At 43.2% G+C, this 18,141-nt stretch overlaps 2 protein-coding genes across 2 annotated transcripts in view; both read right to left on the bottom strand.

Annotated features, from left to right (window-relative positions):
* LOC109487592 (lactadherin-like) overlaps positions 1-2,810 on the bottom strand; it is a 7,162-nt gene extending 4,352 nt beyond the window's left edge. The window contains exons 1-3 of the mRNA XM_019791597.1: positions 2,738-2,810; positions 1,991-2,331; positions 1,534-1,678 (exon numbers count right to left, since the gene is read on the bottom strand). Coding sequence (XP_019647156.1) covers positions 1,534-1,678; positions 1,991-2,331; positions 2,738-2,810 — 559 coding nt within the window. The remainder of the gene's footprint in view (positions 1-1,533; positions 1,679-1,990; positions 2,332-2,737) is intronic.
* Positions 2,811-4,558: 1,748 nt separating this feature from the next.
* LOC109487878 (FH2 domain-containing protein 1-like) overlaps positions 4,559-18,141 on the bottom strand; it is a 17,902-nt gene continuing 4,319 nt past the window's right edge. Inside the window, exons 5-11 of the mRNA XM_019791984.1 lie at positions 14,131-14,231; positions 12,564-12,634; positions 12,218-12,325; positions 11,935-12,005; positions 11,219-11,339; positions 10,047-10,211; positions 4,559-9,517 (exon numbers count right to left, since the gene is read on the bottom strand). Of these exons, the coding sequence (XP_019647543.1) occupies positions 5,603-9,517; positions 10,047-10,211; positions 11,219-11,339; positions 11,935-12,005; positions 12,218-12,325; positions 12,564-12,634; positions 14,131-14,231 (4,552 nt within the window). The 3' untranslated portion in view covers positions 4,559-5,602. The remainder of the gene's footprint in view (positions 9,518-10,046; positions 10,212-11,218; positions 11,340-11,934; positions 12,006-12,217; positions 12,326-12,563; positions 12,635-14,130; positions 14,232-18,141) is intronic.

The following is an 18,141-nucleotide window of genomic DNA, read 5'->3' on the forward strand; positions in this document are numbered from 1 at the left end:
CAGATCGCGAGATAATGTAAAACACTGTAATTATAGAATTTCCTCATTAATTATGCAAATAAAGTCCTCATTTGCATAATTTACATTTAATTATGTACATCTCTCTCTCAGCTACCTACACACCAAAAATAATGAAAATATGTTGTTCCTGTCTGGACTTATTGGCTTTTGAACATTTCACCAGAAAGTGCCCTGCAGTTCCAGAACAAGCCGCTAGGGGGCCCAAACTCATATGACTTCTTCCCAAGCACGAGAGCTACCTTCCATCAAAATTTCATGACCCTAGCATGTCCAGATCGTGAGATATCAAAACCGGAAGTTGCGCTGCAGTACCAAGGGAAGCCACTAGGGGGACCAAAATCTCATCATTTCCAGTTTTCGTCACACCCTACCAACACACCAAGTATGAAACCCATCCATCCAGGCGTTCTTGAGTTATCTTGTTGACCAACAGACAGACGGAAGGACGGACAGATAAACGCAACTGAAAATATAACCTCCATGACACATTTCATGGAGGTAATTAGATGAAATTAGAGCAAATTAGAAAATAGATGATTATGGAAATTTTGCTTCGTAGTTCACCATTGTATAAGTAGTAAGCCAATTTACTAGACATTCACTGCTCCCTTTACCTGAAGGGGTTCCAGTTTGGTTGCCAGCTAACCCATCACTGTTTCCACTCGTGTCTGTAGGGTGGAAGCACAGCAGTATGTTAACCAATGGATTACAAGTGATTGTACAAAGTTATGTATTGCATGATAAAGGACACTATAGAGATGAGCAAGTATGACAGAATTACTTAACATGAAGAGGTGGCAGATAAATACATTTAGTTGATGTCTGAACAATGGATTGCCATGTTGAATTTTCTAACGAAGAATGTATAGTAGGTAGCTATATCTACTTACTGTTGAATGATGGTGATGACTTAATGTTGAATGATGGCGATGACGCCGTCCCTGGTCCAGAGCTTGCTGAGAAAGTTGACCTCTGTGGGGCCGCAGACGTAATGCCCTCCATGGTCACGGTAGTTGATTTGGTGGAACTCAAAGGATACGTGGCCACTGGTGTGCTTCGTGTCGTCTGCATTATGGTTGTAGTTGTTATCTGTGTTGTGGTTGCTACGAAACAAAGAGTATCATATATTCAGTCAATTGTTATTATAGTGTTATGATAAATTTAGATGAACCCAGTATAATGATTGACCACGCTTTCTACGAGTATAAACCCTGTTTTCCGGGTGATTTTTTTGGGGTCAGGAGTTAAGCATTTTAGCGATACGGCATCAATCTAACCATGATCATTAGGGAAATAATGCATGTAACCCATGTAACCACCAAAAAGGATGAAATATATGCTATTGTAAGAAAAAAATATCTGTCACCTGAATTATTGTAAGTTTCCATATAGTCTAGTACGCCATCGCCTAGGCAAGGTAACGGATACGTTTTAAAGTTCAAACAAGCCCTTTTCGGGTTCGATACCGCGGCCGGGTGACGTCATGTCCTTAAAAAAGAGAAAGTCACTTACTTTGCAGATCGCACCCAAGAAGTTCTAGACGAAGGGCAATTCTCCACCGCCAGTCCGTCGCCATCAGCCTGATAAACCGTGCGTTTATTGGTGGTTCAAAGTTGTTGGTCTTCACACCGTCTGCATCGGTGTTACCGTCAAAGATCTTTTAATGCAGAAAGATATGAGTAAAAAATTAAATGTTAGATTGGAAAACTCTTCTGTGTTGCAACCGGGCAGATTTGATGCCAACAGCTATTTATTTTTAAAAAGTTCCCGTCGATATGGATAAGGCACAAGCAGTGGTATTAACTGAAAAAAAAATACGTTACTACATAGGTTGTAATAATATTCTGCAATCAACCTGTTTACAATAGACTCAAATACACCCCACAGATATTCAAGCGAAAGACACGTAGAATTAGAATTAGACATTATCATATCACCTTAACTTTTACCGCTACCTTATGATACGTACTTTGTCGGATCCGCTCTCCTGAAACGTTACCAAGTGTGCTTCATTGTTGACATCTGAGTACAAAACCTTGAATTTTTTCACATAGTAATCAATGGTACCGAAAGTCCAAACGTATTGGTGGCCCTGGGTTTTGATTCCTGTAATCTGCTTTTTAACCAACAGATCAACCTGCAACCACTCGTCAGTATCGTATTGGGCTGGGTACCAAGCTCCATCATCATTATTAAGACGGGCTTCTTCAGGAGGATAACTATTGCCCCAGGAAGTTGAGCGGAAAGACGACGCTGTCAGTTGACTGTCCTCTATGGCTCCTGACTCCATTCCAAGCGGAGCAGAACACTCTGAAAAAGAGAGATCATTTGACTTGAAGCGTCTTAGTTCACAGGCCTGTACTCCGTTACATATGACTTTATAATACATTTAAGCAAGGTAATGTGAAAATATTTACACAAGCATGTACGTAGCTCTTGCCCAATAAAGGCGTGAACGTGAATGGCGATGAGTAAATACCAAATTTCTCTCATATGGCGGTCAAAACAGAAACCTCACGAGACAGAAGCCAAATGTGTATACAACTAACTCCAGCTCAGTCTAAAGCCTGGTCAGTTTGTTCGCTGTATACGTAATAATGGGGAAGTGAGTGACTCAAAATCACGCCTGATCAAAGTCTGATTCTGTAAGTGTTTAAGTGTTTAAGCAGAACCCAACAAAACAACACTACGTACGTTAAGGTTACAGCAAACTTACCTGTCCCGAGAACCATTCTCAGAATGCTGGCTTCTAGCAGGAGTTGAAGGATCATTTTCAGGTGCGGTTTCATGGTAGATCGAGGAAAAGCTAAGACTGGGCAACGTAAGTGTTCGAGTCAATTTCTGCAAGTTTGAGGAAGTAAGTTGTTCTCGCAGACTGGTTACACCACAAATTAAAGTCACGTGATTGCGAGGTCAGGGACGGAATGTTCCATTGGACAGACAGGGGGCACCAGCATATAGTACTAAACAAGGGGAACTACGTGTACGTGTCATCAATATCAATACATTTGCCTAAGGACAGTGGTTAATTAAAGCTGCGAAATGAGTATTCGAGGATTGGCTGAAGTATATCTAGAAATACATAAATATTTGTGACTCCAAATAGCAAACGCATTGTAGTTGCACCCAACCTAGGAATACGTGTTTCTTTTCAGACTTAAGCTTTGTGACAACATATACAAAACTAGAAAGGCCGACATTTGCTTTGGAGCAAATGCAGCATGCATATGGCTTCATAATTCACTACATTTTAGGACATGGCAGGGAAAGAAGGAGAAAATACAAGGGAAAACAATTCTTTACATTGATATAACTATAGTATGAAGTGACATATAACTACAAATTCAACAGTTGGACAGCTATCCCCTACATTATTGATTAGTATTTTTATTTGCATAATGCAAACTGTTGATTTTCAAGATAGAAAAGGCGTTTATGCCCCACATCCCAATGCTTGAGCAGAAATGTTTGACATACCTCCCCCAAAACACAATAAATCCATAACAATTAAAATCTCACATACGTCCCCCTCGTCTTAATTTTACCACCTCACAGTCTGACTATGGAAATATTGCCTGAATATAAACATTCTTCTCATAAAATATCACCGAACGCAACTGCTATATAAAAATAGCGAATACCCATTGTACCAGCCTTGCATGTTGTCTAGCATCTGCATGTACAGCTAGATATACAGACTAGAAGTACGCTTTAGGTGAGAATTCTTCTTGTATACAGATTAACCTATTAGTAAGCTTTCTACATGTAACTTCCGTACAAAACTTTCGTTTATAACATTTTTGATCGTAGCTTGATTATAACACGACCTACTAAACAGACGAAGATGATAGAAAAGGAAGACGACACACACACACCAAAATTGGGTAAATTGGGTTTATTTTTGTTTGTATAAATTTGAATATTTCATAGCAAATACCTTTGGAACAGAAAAAAAAACGAAGAAGAGATCCACATGCAACATAATTACAATTTCAGATGGATCACCGAAAAAATACCTAGCCTTAAGATAAATAAGTTTTTATAATCAATTAGACCATGAACATGGCATATGCATACACATAATGTACATAAGAATAGAAACTATTGTCACAGCATTTTATACCTCTATTGCTGAAAGATACCGCCATCGACATATTTATATACTTTTAATAAAAATAACTGTCAATAACTGAAACGATGACAATTTATTACATAGACTTTAAAAGAGGAGTCGTATGGTACACTTACTGCATATGTGATAATACTAATAATGCTATGACTAATTTTGATACTTTGGAGTGCTATAATATGGTGTCTACATCGTTTGTACATTTGTAGCAATCGCAGCTACGTAGTCTTAAAGTGGTTCAGTGTGTCTTGTCCGAAAGACAGTATGAAAATACATTAAGTAACTCAGAAAATATTTCTAAGATTCTTACTCTCGATTCTTTCCCAACTTCACGTATCTGTTTTTAGATATTACTATGTTACATACGATAGTTTCAGATACGTGTACGAGTTTCCATTTATTCGGTTATTTCGAGAGAAATATGTTGTATAACATTCCGTCGGCGGACAAGTTGTCATATATTGAGCTACTTGTGTGTGAAGTTGTGCAAAGTGAACTAATATTGTATTAATATTAATACTTCTCTATGTCCTCAGGGCCATCAAATGTTGCCTTTGTATCAAAACAAAGTCTACCTCCATGGAGTTAAAGTAGCGTCACGTCAAATATACCCTAGGAAAAAAGCGCAAACCCTGGATAGAAAACACCTATTGAACGCCACTCCAGACAACCATTCAATACACCGATCCATATAGCCGCATAAACAGATTTGGGAAAAACATATGAATGCAAAAAATTGACGGACGCATTCAGCTACATTCATGTACAAACTCTCTCTTTTTCGTTCTCTAGACTGCTGGTTTGATTGGACTGTCAGAATGGGTCAAGAGACAGTCCATAACAATTAAAAGTTCAACCAATGAGAGAGTGGCAATTTACTGGTTCGACCAATGAGAGAGCGGCTGTCAGGTCGGTCTTTAGAAACGATCCCAAATGTTCATCACAATTAGAAGTTCAACCAATGAGTGAATGGCAATCACCGGTTCGACCAATGAGAGAGCGGCTGCAAGTCCGCCAATAGTTGCATTTCTTTGTTTCGACGGAGGTGGGCGGGGCTTCAGGATCGGTGTATTGAAGAATGCCCTGTGGTGGGAGAATGTTCGTTTTGCAACATCTAACGGCACCTGAGGAACATGCAGTCTAAGATAAATCCGCTAAGTGGCGTTAATACTTCTCGGAATGGCAGTTTGGATTATTGCTGACGGAAGTTTCCTGACTTGTACCGATCGATTCACATGGTTCTCAAAAATATTGTACATCATTCCATGGAAAGACAAGATTAATTACCTATTAATTCGCTATTAGAATTCAAATTGCATTGACTTTAAACATAATAAAGCTAATTCTTCCCTCAAAGCTCTCAGGGATGACTATTTCCTTCCCAATAAAATACTGTCTTCACTGTATACGAGTATAACGGTATACTGGTTATACTTCACGTTGTGTTAATGTTCAGTCCTCGGCAGATTTGATCTCCTTTGCCGAAGGTGACCGCTGTGTCTCGATGGCGGACTCGATGGCCTGCACGATAGTGTCCCGTGCCGCGGCCTTCTGTGGATCGGGAGCAATGTTCTCTCTCTCCGGGCTGGACAGCTTGCTCGAGTCGGTGCCATTTTTCGGGACGGTGAACGATGCAATAGTGTTCCTCCTCGGCACGGAGTTGCCTGACTTCGCGGCTGGTGTCGTGGAGCCACCGGGACCTCCTTGATCGAACTTGCTCAACAAGTGTCCAACCTTCCCGGCAAACGTACCCGGGATGCGCTTCGGTGGCGGAGCCTTGTCGAACTTCGGTAGGCTCAGTTTCCGGGGGACCGGCAGGCCATTCCTGGTCTCGGCACTGCTCTGTGTTTTCGCTCCCCCTGGCGAGACTTTGTGGAACGACCTGACGGCGTCCTGATGATGTTTGCCGTCGGCTTCGGAGAAGGTCTGGCTGCTGGGCCTGGAGTCCCGCCCGCCGGACGTGATGGAGTCGGTGTCCGTGATGTCCGACTGGTCGAACGAGGAGTCGACGCTGGACTGCGGGCTGTGACACGTGTGCGCTGACGGCTCATCCAACCCCAGGCTGTCTCTCCTGCTGCCAATGGCGCGGAACACTCCCGCACTTTCTCTCGCCGGGCTCCCGTTGCCCTCTCCGTCCACACTGCCCACCTTGTCTGCCACGCTGTCGATGTTCGAGCTCACGGTAGACTCCGTCTCGAACCCTTCGTCGTCGTTATCCAGGTCGCTGTCGCCGTTGTATTCGTCACCCGGAGTGGTTTTCTCCGGAGAGACTTTGTCACTGATGTCCTCCGACCTGGGTCTGGACGACCTGCCGCTATCGGAGGAGTACTTCGCCACCAAGGGAGCGTGGGTGGGCTCGAGTGACCCTCCGTGTTTAGGTTCATCAGTCCAGTCACTCGCCTTAACGTTCTCACTTATGCGCGCAAGTCTTTCCTTCAGTCTCTCCTTTGTCCGGTCATTCTGCCTGACCGCTGGCTCAACCGCTGAAGTAGTATCGAAGTCACTTGTAGTCCATCGTCTGTTTTGAGAGCTACCCGCCGGTGGGACGTCATAGTCGTCTTTACTGATTTTTCTCTCCATGAAGTTTTTCAGTCTCTTCCCGACCGAGCCTGGTTCTTCTGTTACCTTCTTCATGGCGGTTTCGTCGATCAGACTGGTCCACCGCCGGAGCAGGGCTGGTTTGGGTTTCGGTATCTCCCGACGCGGAGACTTATCCTCTTCCGCAGTCTCCTTCTCCTCCTTGATACTCTTCATGCCCGACCGTAACACGACGTCCACGTCCTTCGGGTCGACGTCAGTTCGCGACCGCCGGCCGAACCTGTTGGCCACCCTGATCCCGTTTCCGGTAACGCCCGTCTGGCTACCGTCGTCCTCCTGAGTTTGACTCTTCTCGTACCGTTTCATCCTCCCGCGAACACTTCCGAAGAGCGGGCGGGAAGATTCTTCTTCTTCCCCCTCAGAGTCCTGCCCACTTGTTGTGGTCGTGAGGCTTTTACCCGACTTTTCAACCGTACTCTTGTCGTCCTCCTTCGTCTTACTTATGGCTGCTTTAATGTCCTTGACGTCTACAGACCCCCTGGCACTCCGCCGCCTGCGGTCGTGCACACCGCGATCACTCTTCTCCGTCAGTTTGGCCACCTCCTGACTCACTCCCACACTCTCCGAATCTTTCGACATTTTAGTCTCGTGCTGTTTTATCGCGAGATCTACCTCTGTTCTGTCCACCGCGCTGCGCCATCTCTTCTGCACGGGCGCCCTGTCCTCCTTCACGTGCATGGTTGACACAACCGTCTCCTTCCCCTTCTCCTCAGCACCACTCTCGTCCTTCTCACCGTAAACCTTCTCCCGCCATCTTTTCGCGTACTTCGATTCTTTCACTTCCACCTTCTTCTCCTCCTCAGCTCCTTTCTTCTCCACCGGTTTGTGTATTGCACTTTCCCTGCCTTTCGTCTCGTGACTTCTCAAGGCAACGTCCACCTCTCTCTTGTCCAAGCTACTTCTCCATCTCCTTCCTAAACGATCGCGAGTTTTGACGCTATCCTCATCAGTACCACCTTTGTTATTGTCACGTATTTCCTCCTTGATTTTTCCTTTCAAACCGTCTGCGGTAATCTCGATTCCTGGCTTTTTATTCGCGGAACTTTTGTCCTGAGTCTTGCCAGGGAGGTCCTTTTTCTCGGTGTCTGGACTGCGGACCCTGACGGCACCCCCGGGGAATGCTTTTGTCCTCCGGGGGGACTCGGGAATGTTCTTTGGGGTCTCCTTTCTGTTGGAGACCGACGTCCGCTTGTCCGACCTTCTCACGGGTTCAGGCGTACTCCCCCGGCTGTCGTGAGGACTCGAATCCAAGGACGAACTCTGAGAGCTACCGCGAGACCCGTCAAAATGCCTCCGGCGACTATCAAAATCAAACTTCCGAACTGCTGAGTTGATTTCCTTCGAATCTAGCGAACTTCGCCATCGTCGCTCCTCTCTTCTTTTCTTCAACCGTGCATCAATGTCATCTGTTTTAGTGCTTGCTTTGTCTCTATATGACTTCGACAGCGGCTCTGCCTTGATTGCTTTTTCTACGTCTGTGGATTTATAAGACCTCCGCCACATTGGCTCTGTAGTACTAGTAGTCGTGCTGGGTCTATCCTGAAGGGTGGAAGTCCGTATCAAAGTTGAATTCTTCGGTTTGATTAGATCTCTCTTCGATTTATCGAATGATCTCACCGCCTTATCCACCTCCCTGCTGTCCACGCTACTGCGCCATCGTCTGCTGGTGGCAGACCGGTCACTGACGTTCAGAGGGCTGGCCCTCACGCTCCGTTTGGAGGCAATTTCTCTTTCAGGTTCTTTGGTGTCGAGTTTCTCAGACGAAGTCGAAGCCTTTTTCCCCTTCGCCGGAGATGTAACGTTCTCAGGCTCCTCCGGTATCGAGGACTGCATAAGTTCTGAGGATCTCCTCTTACTCCTCTCGGAGCTGCTCTCCAACTTGGAGAAGCTGGATGTTTTTCTAGGTGAAGACGGCTGCTCGGGGTTTGCAGCTTCCCATTCCTGCATTGCAGTTCTCCATTTCTTCGGAGCTGGTTTCGTTTCTTTGTCCTCCTCTTTTGTCACGTCTTTAGTAGTTTCTTTCGCTTCGGCGGCTTCTTGTTTCGCAGCCCATTGCCTGAGAGCAACGTCCACCTCCCTACCCTCTACCGTACTCCTCCAGCGGCGGCCTGGCGTGCTGGTCTCCCGGTCGTTAGTTTCTTTCAACCGGAGATCAACGTCTCTTATCCGCCTTCGTGCCGGCCTGCGCGTCTTCATCTGCGCGCTGTCGAGTTTGTTCATCAGGTCACCGTTTTCACCCTGCAGCAAGAATTCGAACAAGTTGTCGTCATCATTCGAGGATGGCGTTCTCATCTTCCTAGCTGTTGGTGAATCCTTGGACTGTTTACTAGAGTCTGGTGTCGGACTTCCCACCTTTGGAACGCCCTTCAGTACGGGAGTCTTATCGGTACCCGTGTTCTCATGCCCATTGGTCAGCTTTGAGTCTACAACGTTTTCGTCTTCAGTTTTCTCGTTTCCCTGTTCGTCAGCCTTTTCCGCAGCCTTCGCGTCCTTAGGACCAAGTCCTTCTAACCGCTTTATCCTGGCGCGCACACTCTCCCCTCGCTTGCGAGCAAATCCACTCCGAATATCCCCCAGGAGTTTGTCGACGATCGGGCCGGTGTCCTTCTCCTCCGGCTCGGGGCTGGGTTCTCTCTCCGGGAGGAGGGAGGAGACGGAGCCGGTGAGAGCGAGCGAGTGTCTCCGCTGACTCCGGGCTGACTCCAGCAGGTCCTGCTCCTTACGACGCTGCTCCTCCCGCTCCTCCTTGATCTGACGCTCCTTGTTCTCCTGCGAAGGTAAAGAAAAGAAGACGATTACTAAAGGCTTCTTGATAGGTACCATTTCAATTATTGCATTATAAACTTGAAACTATTGCTAACAAAACTGGATGTTTTTGTGAGAGTAGCTACATCTATAGCCCAAGAAGTATTAGCCTGGGTGCCAGCCCCTACCGAGAGTGAGAGATAACCCCTTCGGGAAGGGAAAGCTACACGCCCCGCCGACCCTGATTTGCGCTCTGGCTCTAATTATCTCCTCGTGTTATAAAGGGTTTGGGGCAGCCTGTGGTTGGGCGGCGGATACAGTAGCGGACATTAGGGCTTCTTTCCACAAAAAAAAAATCTATAGCTTATGAACGCCAGCGTCTGGCACCCAGGCTAAAGAAGTATCAAAATCTTCTAAAAGGAAATAAGCACAGATGTGGAAATATCAGTCTAAGAAACTTTTATGTAAACGTAATTTATATGTATCAAGCGGTTACATGACCAGAAGGCTACATATCGTAAAGTATGTGACAATGTTGTTATTATGTTCTCACCTCGATAGCTTTCTTGAACCTCTGTGTGAACTGGTGAAACACGCTGAAGCACTCCTCGATCTTGAAGAGGGTCTCATCCTCGCAGAAGAACTCTGCCAGCTTCTTACGCAGCTTCTCCAGCTTCTTCATCCCGGACTGGAGGTCTTCGACATCCATCTTAGCCGTCTGGAGAGGAAGATGAATAAATGTTTATTAGAGTTAAAACTTTTGATTTAACACAAAGTTCTCTCACCTAGAGCTTTCGACCAGTCACTCTGGCCTTCCTCAGTAGACTGACCCAGTGAGGCTTCTTTGAAGTGTGACGTCAACACTGGGTCAAAGATAGACGATGTCGGCCCCCGTCGCGGTGATGAAATGGTATTATTTTACCCTTGTAACATACAGATCTAAGGTTTAGCTATTTTATTTTGGTAACAATAAGTTCTATATAGAGAATGTGTTGGCACAGGAAAACAACATCAATACCATACGCCATGTAAGTTTCCCAGTTTTCGACATTTAGATAGAACCAAAAAAATTCGTATTCCTTATCAAATAAGACAAATCATGTCTAGTAAGTTCAATATGTTCATACATCCACAACTGCCTTTTAAGAATCGAGAAGAAGTCGAGCCTGTACATAGTAGTTCACATCGGTCTGTACATGTTTAGTAATTTCTATAGTATTTCTGCTTTATTCATGACATGTACTTAGCTTGTAAGATCATAAACGAATGTACGTTTGTGCTCTAACAAGCTAAGTACAGGTCATGAATAGACAAAGGATACAGCAATGACACTTAAAATATACATACTAATGTGATCTACTATTTACATGTTCAACTTCATCTCGCTTCTTGACGCAGTTATAGATGTACGAGCATATAGAACTAATGATACATGGTTTGTCAAGTTTCATAAGAAATATGAATTTTTCTGATTCATCTAAATGTCCAAACCTGGGGAACTTATCTATTATATAAGAATATAGGGAATCCCTCTCATTACTATATAACGTACAATCGACTACAAAATGATACTCATCCTCAATCTTATCTAAAACGCAAAATTGGCAAATCCTTTGCTCTAGAGGAATGTGGTTGTGCCTGCCTTTTTCTATGTGGAGTACAGCTAAACATATTTCATTTAATTCATTAAACGAGGGTTTACAGTTGGACAGAAAGATGTCTTACCCTGAGGAAATCCATCAGCTGAATTCTGACGTCACGATGAGCCTTCTCTAACTGTTTGTCCACCGACTTTGTCTTCTCGGCCAGTTGTTTCACCTCAGTGTTGATGTTCTCAACAGAGTGTCTGCAACGAGAGAGAATGGGTTAGTGAGATGTCAATGAGATGCAAGCATTTTTACATACGCATTATGATTTGGTATGGTCTACAACAACTTAGAGTATGTTGCTCAAATGCCATACTGCTGTGACAAGCATTAATCACGATCGAAACCATCGATCAGGAAGCCCGCAACGCCCACCGGAAGATCAAGGAGGCCATACACATCCAACTAGTGGGAGCCAAGCTGAACCGCAACGAAGGCTGGGAGCTGCCAAAGCCCTACCTACCTCTACTCCGCAAGGAGGCAGAGGGGGGCAGAAGATCCACGCAAGTCTCGTCCTAGTCTCGCGTTCTCTCGCGAGACTAGGATCATTCCGTGACCAAGACGAACTGACTAGTCGTCGAAAATTCGGAGGTATGTACCTTAGGATTTTAATAGTCACTGATTGAAAGAATTATCTTACTGAACTTATACTATACGTGACTGATGAATCTCTTCAACGATTAATCACCTTTTATTTACGGATCTAAATAATAGATGTTTTCTCCATTTGCTCCGGCAATCTGCTAATGGTAAGTTCGAATAATGAAACAAACTCAGGCGAAAAGCCATTCTTACCTTGAAGCTTCTTCCAGTGTTTTCAGCTGAGCGTCAACTTGTAGGAGCTTCTTGTCCTTCTTCTCCGCTTGCTGTAGAGATATATATAAAGGTATCACTAAACGTACTGTCGGAAATAGAGAAATAGCCAAAGAGGAATTATATAAGATAAATGGCGAGAAAGTTTTCATTTTTCCATTTCCTTTGTTAGTTACCATCTACGGAAACAGTAAGAACTTTGCTAGCCTATTCATATCTACCAGACATGTACTATGTATTTGTACTTGTTAGAAACAGTACTCACCAAAGCTACGTAGTGCATGAAGTTCATGCCTGGCTTGTTGGCGCGGGTGTCCACAAGTTTCAGAAGGGACGCCATCTTGAATCCAACAGCATTTCCAGCGTACCCACCCTGTAAGGTACAAACATTTAGTCAACGACATTATCGAGGAACGGTTCTCATAATAGCTTTATTTTGTCGTACAATCAGGTTGTAGACGACGTCAGAATCACTACAACTGTTCCTATCTATGCTCTTCGATGCCTAGTACAAGTAGTATTGTGTTGCAGTTCTTCGAAAAGCGCTATGTGGCGCCCATGTGTTATAAGGTGTATACTTTCCTTATCATGAGTACATCATGTATACTTACAGCATTGATGTAGTTGCCCGTTATTAGCACAATGTGGAGGATATCTTGTAAGGCTTTGCACTTGAGGAGTTCTGTAAAACACAGGGAAGAAACAGGCCTTAGTAAGTAAGTAAGAGAAGTATCATTACATCGTAACATAACCGTCTGTAAGCCCTTACCATTCTGTGTGCAAAAAAAAAACAAAGCATATAGAAAATGAACTTCATTTTGTAATGGAATGTACCAAATATGATGTTATACGTAACAAGCTATTTACGTTTCTCGAATCAAGTACAACAGATTTCAAGAGTTTTGATGTTGGAGACAGATTTGAATATATCTTTACATGTAATGGTCCCCACAACGCAAAAATAGGTAGATATATAAAGGATTGCTTTTAGAAAAAATACCGAAACTTGTGATTAGCCCACTCGATTGTAACACTTTATCAAAGACCTCTGGTATCCCTTATTATTTGAATAATTATGATATAGATATGTTAGGTTTTATTCGACATTAGGTCTTATTCAACACACTTTCTTTATTGTTGTTACTCTCTTTATGTAGTTTTCCATACATTGTACCATGTGCAATTGTCGTGCAATAAAGTTCTCTCTGTATATTCTGTCTAGCATTCGATGCCAAATACTATAGTAAAGCATTACAAGTATGACATATACATGTGATACAAACATGATCTACCTACTGTGTAATTGCTCTTGGAAGAGTCTAACCTGCTTTGACAGTTTCACAATTACTTTCCGTTGACTGAACAACCAAAAAGTTCAGATATAATTGTCGATTACATCAGCAACTATCAAAAAGCGACCGGTTCATCAGGGTTCAGTTCTCAAAATGAAAAGAACCGACCGTTGCCATGGTGATGACTTTTTTACGGACAATTAATTAATTTGCATAATTAGGTCAGGCAAAATCACGTGTTGCCCCCTATGCATACGCATGCGCTGAGAGTAAAAGACAAGATAATTGCAAAGGTGTTTCCACTGCTTTCGCTTCCAGTGACCTTATATTAAACGGGTTTTAACACAGTCTATTGGATACACAAGGTAAGGCCATACCAATTTAATTTCTTGGTTAACGGATTTTTCTAGAAAAATAATTGAGCGGGCGGGCATAAAAAAAATAAAAACAGGCCTAGGCATCCTATTATAGGCCAAAATGGTACGATAGGAGCCATGAAGTCAACACACCAGGCTGGTTCAAAATTTAAACAATGAATTTTTAACTTTTAATGACACCACTGATAATGATAATGATTGACCGATACTGCTTCACATTAGCACATTTGAATCAGCATTTCATACTTTTGGGCGTTTAGACCAGCAGAAACAAGCGTCAATATGAGTCCTTTATTTTCTGGGTGGTACCCTAAAAATCAGCCCAGGGCCCTTCCAGTAACAATTTTCCGTCAGAAGTTTGGGAATTTTTGCTCCATGACGGTCAATATACATTGGGGTAGTGTGGTTTCAACTCAGTAAAGGACTAGAACATTGGTTTTGTAAAATCCGGTTTCCAAGCCCTAAAACAGCATTGGATGCCTCGAAAAGGTAACAGACAGACTTCTTACCTTCCCCAGCTTTAATCATGGTGTCTATGGAAGGTTCGAGGTAGTCTACGGTGGAGTTGAGTTCTTCCTTCAGCAGCATGCCGTCTATGCGAAGCTTGTAACTGAAAGAAAACAATAACAAGAATATTTAATTTCACAAACATTTAATGTCACAAAAAGGAATAATAACAGTGTCCTTCATTCAACGTTTTAAGTGCAATCATTGTTAGAAACATCTAGAAATAAATAGGACGAATTTGGTAAAATTTAACCCGTAAGGCCATGTTGATTTGATTATATGGATGACATCCTCTGGGGACCCCAAAACTGATGCGAGCGTGCGAATAAAAAAAAAGTTTTGCAAAAAAAAAGTTAGCTTTCATCATGAAATCTACGTGGTCATGAAGGTTGAACAAAGGACACAGAGTATGGTTTGGCGAATAATCTACACTCCAAATCCATTTCTTCATATTTTCGTCTTTTTCATTTAATTTTGGCATTCTACGACAATGGTGTCATTTTCAAATATTTTTTTTTGTACCTTACGGTATATATTTGCTCATTTTGCAACTGTTAATTGTATGATTTACAGTATGATTGAAAACTTTTTTTTTGGAAACGGCCGAAAATTCATGCGCGCGCGGATGTCATCCATATAATCAAATCAACATGGCCTAAGTAGTTAAAACTACGATTGGTGGATATTGTCATAATATTATCCCATTGATACTGGGGGAATTGTACATCTGTGTAATTATTTTCATGTGCCTTTCAATTCAGTTTAAAGGAAAAAGAAATATGACGTCGCCTCAAACTTTATGTTTATCATCAATTCTGACGAATATGTGAACATCAAACTCCCACGTAGAGTCGTATATCAAACGTTTCCTGTCGTAAGTTAAAGTTGAAATGCTGTTCCGGTGATTTCCACTCGGAAACACGTATTAAGTCTAAAGTAGGTTGTTGACCCGGTGTGACGATCTACAGGAACATCCACTCCACACATCTTAAAGTTAAATTGTGCACAACATGATAAATCTGTGCATGGGTCACATACGAGAGGGCCCGACCGCCCCCCTCCCCCAATCACAAGGTCGCAGCACACAGTATTAATGGGCGCGGGTATAGAAAGTAGTACAGCGAATATTCTTGAAGGCTGGGTAGAAAACCTGATAAGAGCGTCAGCCAGATGTAAATTGCGCTGTGTGGTGTAGGAATGTATCGGGTTGGAGACTGTATGATTTGAATTGTGAAGGTTTTGCAGTTCGTGTATAAATGCGCCGTATTGCGCAACTGGCTTTCCGGGTGAGTCGGCTGCAGTTCAGGTCACTTCCGTTGAGGGCGATTTCAAAGTGTACGTTACGAGCAGATACGCCGACAGGATTTTGTGGTTTCTAGATATTTTGTAGTTTGTACCTTCTTCTCAAACATATTTGATTTTTCGTATTTGTGAAGTGCACTCTACTATATTTTTTACCGCGTCGAAGTGAGTCATCTTTGGGTGCTTAACTATAGAAATCCCCATAGGGCGAAAACTGTGTTCTGCTACCTCAACCCGACAGGCTTCCCAGCAAATCCCACCAGCTGTAATAACTTATAAACAGCCGTCAAACTAAATCTTCAAGTTATACTTGACCTCCCCTTTACCGAGCGCCACCCCCTGACATTTAATATCCAATCCAGTATTCTGGGTCAGATGAGCCCAATGCGATTTGCCGCTTGACAGACGAAGCTTGGGGAACGGTTTTTGGGACGGCGGCCAGGGATGACGTAATGCCTTTTTCTGTGTAAGGCCACACCGACTTAATTTTATGGATGACATCCGCGCGCGCATTGATTTTCGCCTGTTCTACAAAAAAAAAAAAAAAAAAGATCACGTCCCCCGAGGCTCTGGCCTGGCTCTAGGCCTGGGTAGTCCATGGTAGTTAGCTAGTTAGCGACAATACGGATCCGGGCACCCAGGCTACCGAAGCTCCACGACTCAAGATCTCAGTACATACGTACATTGCCGACAACAGACGTACTCATTTTCACCTGAGTAAAGTGAGGAAATTCGTGTAAAGTGCCTTTCCCAATTGCACAAGACCGGCTTGCATGGCAGGATTCGAACTCAGGACATAATGGTTCTGAGCCGAACGCTCTGTCGTCACGCCACACTACCCCACAATATTTGCTGTTGCTATGGCAACGTCACGTGTAAGAAATGTGCCTGAAATCGTACCAAAGAAGAAAACGTGTCGATTGTAACGTAGTCTCAGCTTACGGCCGATTGTATCCGAACAAAGGGACGGCAATAGGGAAATGTTCCCTTTGATAAACTTAATCCCGTGATTGAGTGTTGTAATGCATTTGTATCCAAACTTTTACACTTGTTATCGACTGTTTGCCGGTTTGATAATCTTGATGGCCATTAAGGGCTTTCATTGCCGTCCCTTCCGTGATACCGTGGACAATACGTTTCTAGATTCGCAGGCAAGCAAACCCGCCGTTATAATCTGTTAGCAAAAACGTAGTTTTATCGAAAAAGGAACTTCCTTTAGTGAAAGTCACGACAGCATTTCGGTGGAATAGTAGTTTTGGGAAACAAACTTACTGGACTAGTATTAAAATGCGCTCCATACAATGATTTATACTGAATTCATGATTTTTTCACTGTACTTTTATGTTCACTGTTTTCACTGTCACTGCTGTACAGTGAACTTACCATTACAGTTAACAAATAATTCCTTCACTTTCTTATTCCTGCACCTGTCGCCACCGTGAACATATAGTTCCGTGAACATGTCCATTTTTTGTCAGACCGTGAACTTTTGCTACCGTGAACATAAAGAGAATTAAAGTAATCTTTTCCGCTACAATAATGTTGTTTCGGGAATACGTCAAAGACCACCAACCATAACTGCGGTAAGTTCATTTGTATCGGGTATCTTAATTGGAAACAGTATTTCCTGTACATGTTATAAGGTCAAACCAATTGCAAGTAATTTTTTATGGATGACGTCCGCGCGCGCATTGATTTTGGCCTGTTCCCAGAAAAAAACAAGAAATTCCGCTTCCTGTAACTATGACCAAAGAGTCACGACAGTGCCGCAAATATTAAGATGGGAAGATGTGAGGAAAGGAAAGAAACAGGACAGGAAGACAACTGCTGTTCCACCTGATTTATTGCTGTTTTTTGACGAATAAAAGACTTGTTGGTTGTTACACTGTGTTCTCTCATTCAATTTGTGTCCTAACATTTGTCGTCTCTTAGTATATTTCAAATCTAGGTCTCTTGTTTTTTTCGGCCCTTCTTGTTTTGTTTTTGCAATCTCGCAGTAGATTTAGGGTCTCCAGAGGACGTCATCCTTGACAAAAATTACTTGGTGTGGTCTAAGGTCACTGAAGTGTGTCTCACTAACAGCGAGAACACGCGAAAAGCCGGCGGCTTGGCCGGACGTCGGCCCTCCGTCCAACCGCCGCTAAACGGTCTGATTTTCCCACCGAACGTTAACGCGATAATTACCGGGCCATGGGACCGTCTCAGACGGCACAAACTTGTGCAGCGACCGTGTCAATCATTCTGGGCGCTCCTCTTTGAAGCGCCGTGACCTCTGGCACGACAGACAATGGATAATAGCTATCTTTACGCAGGTTTACGTTGGATTGAATCTTCATCTATATAACGACCTTAGCAACAATGGGGGACAATGTAGACATTGTACTAGGCATTAAGACAGAGAGGGCATCATTTACAGCATTGTCTGTCCATCTTCACTCAGCTTTTGAAATGTGTGTCCTCATGAGGACATATTATAAAATTTACATATATGTCGATTTATAATCGTTAACTTGATCTTTCTTTATCATAGCTACACGCGTTCTGAAATGTTGATGGTGTTCCAACATAGGTTCTTTCATATCAGTGTGTCGTGGTCATCTCACAAAGAAGGGCTTAACCGTCTTAATACAATTACCATGTACACCGCCCATCAATATAGTACACCGCCCTGTTCCCTATGTACGTAAAGCCTGTTCTCAAAAAAAAAAAAA

Source organism: Branchiostoma belcheri, unplaced genomic scaffold, assembly GCF_001625305.1.
Source record: "Branchiostoma belcheri isolate BF01 breed outbred unplaced genomic scaffold, Haploidv18h27 scaffold9, whole genome shotgun sequence".
Taxonomy (NCBI): domain Eukaryota; kingdom Metazoa; phylum Chordata; class Leptocardii; order Amphioxiformes; family Branchiostomatidae; genus Branchiostoma; species Branchiostoma belcheri.